A 5,450-nucleotide genomic window follows, 5' to 3' on the forward strand; every position below is an offset into this window, starting at 1 on the left:
TTTTTGTTTGTTTGTTTTTGTTGTTGTTGTTTTCAATTTGTGTGTGTGTGTGTGTGTGTGTGTGTGTGTGTGTGTCCGCAATGTACATAAACGCGGGCGCGCGTTTGTTTATTTTCTTTGTTTTGGTTCGGTTGTTTTTTCCTTTTGTGTGTGTGTGTCTGTGTGTGTGTGTGTGTGTGTGTGTGTGTGTGTGTGTGTGTGTGTGTGTGTGTGCGCGTGTGTGAGTGTTGAGCTAGAATTCTGCTAGCATCACAGACCTTCGTTTCCAGACAGTTAAAGGTCGTGCCTATGTCTGTCATCGTCATGTTCCTATCTGTTTTGATGTTTGCGATTTGGTCTGTCTTTGTGTGCGTGCCTTTGGCACTGAAAGAGACAAGACGGGCCCGTAAACCAAGACAAGACGATAGACAAGACAAAAATAGCCCTGCATGAAGACATCAAATCCCAATCAGGAAATATTGTTTGAAACGGCAACAGCCACGTGGAAAAGCGACGCAAGCAGCGAGGGAGTCATCTCGTGTAAGGGACGGAATTCCTCATGGCATAAAATTCGTCGTGGAAAGAGTGCAGTTGATTCCCTTTCTTCGCGAACGCGTATTTTGAAAACAGGAAGTGATGGTGGTGGTGATAGAAGCGGCAGTAAACCCTTAAAAATGACAAGCGGAAGTAATGGTTGTGTCAGCAATGGCAACAGCCAGTATCGAATATAAAGCAGTAGAAAGGGCAGACAATAAATTAATATCATTCCGAGAAAAAAAAAGTCAATTACATGCCCAACTCGATCTGCAACGTGTCGGCCTTCAAATGACCCTTTAGCGGTCGTGCAGTGCTATATGCAGCATGATTCCATTTGTTGTGTTGTATGGCTTGCTTACAAATGATGCACATCTTCATCAAGAGCTTCAACACTTGCAAATCTGCTCAGTTGTATCTTCCATCGAGTGTGATTTGTTTGCAGATGTGGAGTGATGGCCTAGAGGTAACTTGTCCGCCTTGGAAGCGAGAGAATCTTAGCGCACTGGTTCGAATCACGGCAGAGTCGCCAGTATTTTCTCCCCCTCCACTAAACCTTCAGTGGTAGTTTGGACGCTAGCCATTCGGATGAGACGATAAACCGAGGTCCCGTGTGCAGCATGCACTTAGCGCAGGTGAAAGAACCCACGGCAACAAAAAGGGTTGTCCTTGGCAAAATTCTGTAGAAAAATCCACTTCGATAGGAAAACATAAAAATCTGCAGGCAGGGGAAAAAAAAAACCCGAAAATGGGTGGCGTTCTCAGCGTAGCGACGCGCTCTCCTTGGGGAGAACAGCCCGATTTTCACACAGAGAAATCTGTTGTGACAAAAAGAGTAATACAATACAATAATACAATACAATACAGATGATGGACTTCTTCTTGAGCCCCGTTTTATACACGTGCAGTTATTCTTGGTCTCTGTATCACGCAGTGCTGTGTGGTTTTGGTTTTTACTATTGCAGATGATGCGCAACATCTTCATCAAGTGCTTCAACACGTGCCGCGCCTCCTCGGAGAAGGAGGTGAGCGAGACGTGGGCGCTGCGCCACATGAAGTTCTCGCCCAGACTGTTCGACATCAAGCTCTTCCAGCGCCGGGAGACCGTGGCCTACTTTGAGGACGCTGACATGTTCGTGCTGGCCGAGGGGGAGGCCGCCCGTTGCTACAACATCCACACAGGTCTGTCACATCGTCGTCATCATAATCATCATCATCAGCAGCAGCAGCAGCAGTGGCATCATCATCATCATCATCATAATCCATTATATCAGCAGCAGTATACCAGTAGCAGCAGCAGCAGCAATATCATCATCATCCATTATATCAACAGCAGTGCCAGAAGCAACATCATCGTCACCATCATCATCGTCACCATCATCATCATCATCAACATCACCATCATCGTCATCATCATCATCATCATCAATATCATCAACAGCAGCAGCAGCAGTATCTTCATCAGCATCACCACCACCATCATATCAGCATCATCCATCAGCATCATTATCATCAGCATCAACATCACCATCACCATCGCCATCACCATCACCATCATCATCATCATTATAGATATCAACAGCAGCAGCATCTCCATCATCATCAGTCATCATGAATGAAAGAACTTTACTTGTATGTGGCGCATAAAAATTGTCCACACTTGTGTTGTTGTGTGTTCACAGGGCCACCCACCCACACACAGAGACAAAAGAAATTGACAAACAACAAGAAACAACAGACAACACAACACAATATACAACACACACACACACACACACACACACACACACACACACACACACACACACACACACACACACACACACACACACAATAAAAATAAAAAATAAAAATAATAATAAATAAAACCCCTGCACAACAGACAACACAACACATCACAATATACAACACACACACACACACACACACACACACACACACACACACACACACACACAGAGAGAGAGAGAGAGAGAGAGAGAGAGAGAGATCTAATGACCTGACCTGACTGTGACACACACACACACACACACACACACACACACACACACACACACACTGTCTGGGGTGGCATAGTAAAACTTTATCAGTTGCATCGGGGGTGTGCGGGGTGTATACATATATATATGTGTGTGTGTGTGTGTGTGTGTGTGTGTGTGTGTGTGTGTGTGTGTATGTATGTACGCACGTCTCAGATGCAACGTTCGCTATATAATTTTTTTTTTTTTAGCGTGTTACCGACAAACGCACGTCATCCAGTAGTAACTCAGCACCCAAAAAGTGCTGGGCGCTGCAGTGACTGTCAAATTCTTCCTCAGACTCAGACACGGACTTGTTTTGCTTATGCCCGTTGCAGCGCTGGGTCTAAACATAGCTCTGACTGCATGACAAAACAACCGAATTGTTCCTTGACCCAGACACTGATTTTTCTTGATTTGCGTTTTGACGAGCTGAATGTCCGCTTGGCACTTACTGCAAATATTCTTATAATAATAATAATAATAATAATAATAATAATGTGCATTTATATAGCGCCCTTTCTCACTAAGAGCTCAGGGCGCTTTACATGAAAGAAAAATATTACAAGTAACATAAAACATTCATGACCACTCTTTCTCAAAAAACCCCTCCCCCCCCCCCCCCCTCACACTCTCCCTTTCCCACTTTACATAATCCAAAGTGAGCTGACATGGGAGGTGTTGGAGAAAAAGAAGCTGAGAGTACTTATAGATAGGTTTTAAAAAGATGAGTCTTTAGTGATGAGGGAAAAGCAGAAATAGAATCAGATGTACGGATATGGTAAGGAAGGTTGTTCCAGATGTGACGAGCAGCAAAGACACTGACACTGACTTGTTTTGCTTATCCATGTTGGATGACTGAAAGTAAACACAGCGCCGTACTGTCAAATGTTCTTCCATTAAACCCAGACAATGACTTGTTTTGCTAATGCCTGTTGAAGGGCTGGGTGTCAACTTGGCGTTAACTGCCAATCAATGTCCTTTCTTGGACCCAGACACCGACTTGTTTTGCTGATCCCTGTTCCAGGGCTAGCTGTAGTAAACAGAGCGGTGACTGCCAGATGTTCTTCCAAGGACAAAGACGCTGACTTGTTTAGCCTATTATGCCTGTTGCAGGGCTGGACGTAAACACAGCGCTGACTTGAATTTTGCTTATGCCTGTTGCAAGGCTGGACGTAAACACAGCGCTGACTTGAATTTTGCTTATGCCTGTTGCAGGGCTGGCTGGACGTCAATACAGTACTGACTTGCTTTGCTTATGCCTGTTGCAGGGTTGGGTGTTAACACAGCGCTAACTTCAGTGTTTTGCTTGTGCCTGGGCGTAAACACTGCTCTGACTTGAATTTTGCATATGCCTGTTGAAGGGCTGGACGTCAACATGGCGCTGATTTGCTTTGCTTATGCCTATTGCAGTACTGGGTGCAAACATTGTGCTTACTTGTTCTGCTTATCCATGTTGGAGGGCTGGACACCAACACAGTGCTGCCTTGTTTCGCTTATGCATGTTGCAGGTTGGGTGTAAACACAGTGCTAACCACAGTGTTGTGCTTGTGCCTGTTTCCGGGCTGCTGGGTGTGAACACAGCGCTGACTTGTTCTGCTTCAGCCTGTTGCAGGGCTGGACGTTAACATAGTGTGCTGACTTGTTTCGCTTACCCCTGTTGTATGACTGGCTGGGTGTAAACACAGCGCTGACTTGTTTTGTTTGCGGCTGCTACGGGGCTGGGTGTATCCACAGTGCTGAATCAGTGTTTTGCTTATCCCTGTTGAAGGGCTGGCTGGACGTCAACACAGTGCTGACTTGTTTTCCTTATGCCTGTTGCAGGGCTGTGTGTATCCACAGTCCTGATTCAGCGTTTTGCTCATCCATGTTGCAGGGCTGGCTGGACGTAAACACAGAACTGACTTGAATTTTGCTTATCCATGCTGCAGGGCTGGACGTCAACATGGCACTGAAGGGCCTGATGACGCTGTGCAGCCTGCTGGACATGGCGGCCTGCGCCCAGACGGAGTATGACGTCATGAGCGCCATGGTGATGAAGGCGCGCCACTCAGAGACCACCGCTCGGTCCTACTTGACCAAGGGGCTGACCACCGTCCTCTTCTCCTCTGGCTACTCCTGACCTCTGACCATGACGGCAGGGAAGGGGGAAGGAGGTGTGATGTGATGTGACCACACCCACCCGCCCACCCGGACCTGTGCCCGTCTTGTTTGCCGACTGTGGCTGGAATCTTCCACATCAGCTAAAACATGGAACAAGTCTGGAGTTTACTGGTAAAGCGCTGGGCTTGGTTTTGGGCGCTTTGTGTGACTCTCGCTCATTGTCAAAAGCGGGTATTCTTTACATCAAAGGTGGATTGCTAACAGATTGCTTTAGACCCTTGCTGGTTGTCCAAAGCGGGTATTCTTTACTTCAAAGGTGGATTGTTAACAAAGTACTTTGGACTCTTGCTGGTTGTCCAGAGCAGGAATCTTGACCTTAGGCGAAGTGCAGGACCGGAAACAAAGTACGTTGGACTCTCGTGGGATGTCCTTAGCGGGAATCTTGACATAGTTAAAGATGAAGCGCTGGACAGGGCACAAAAATACATTGAACTCTTACGGGATGTCTGTAGCGGTGATCTGGGCATTAATGTTGAAGTTCTGGACAAGACACAAGGAAGGTATGCGTTGGACTCTTGCGGGATGTGTTTAGCGGTAAATCTGGACATTAAAGGTGAAGTGCCGGACAAGACACAGAGTACTTAGGACTCTTGCTGGTTGTCAAATCAGGCAGTGGAGAAGGTTGGTTGTTAGACACGAGGTGTTGTTCACTGAATGAAACAAAGCAGAGTGAGAACAGGTTGAGCTTTTTCACTATAAGAGACAGCGCATATTTTAAGAAGATGAAAATATTATATTGATGATTTCGGGTTGTTG

At 46.2% G+C, this 5,450-nt stretch overlaps 1 protein-coding gene across 1 annotated transcript in view; it reads left to right on the forward strand.

The window, feature by feature from the left end:
• Positions 1-4,662, forward strand: part of LOC143285758 (uncharacterized) — a 264,792-nt gene extending 260,130 nt beyond the window's left edge. The window contains exons 8-9 of the mRNA XM_076593176.1: positions 1,479-1,695; positions 4,463-4,662. Of these exons, the coding sequence (XP_076449291.1) occupies positions 1,479-1,695; positions 4,463-4,653 (408 nt within the window). The 3' untranslated portion in view covers positions 4,654-4,662. The remainder of the gene's footprint in view (positions 1-1,478; positions 1,696-4,462) is intronic.
• The last annotated feature ends 788 nt before the right edge of the window (positions 4,663-5,450 follow it).

The sequence above is a fragment of the Babylonia areolata genome, chromosome 9 (assembly GCF_041734735.1).
Source record: "Babylonia areolata isolate BAREFJ2019XMU chromosome 9, ASM4173473v1, whole genome shotgun sequence".
In the NCBI taxonomy this organism is placed as follows: domain Eukaryota; kingdom Metazoa; phylum Mollusca; class Gastropoda; order Neogastropoda; family Buccinidae; genus Babylonia; species Babylonia areolata.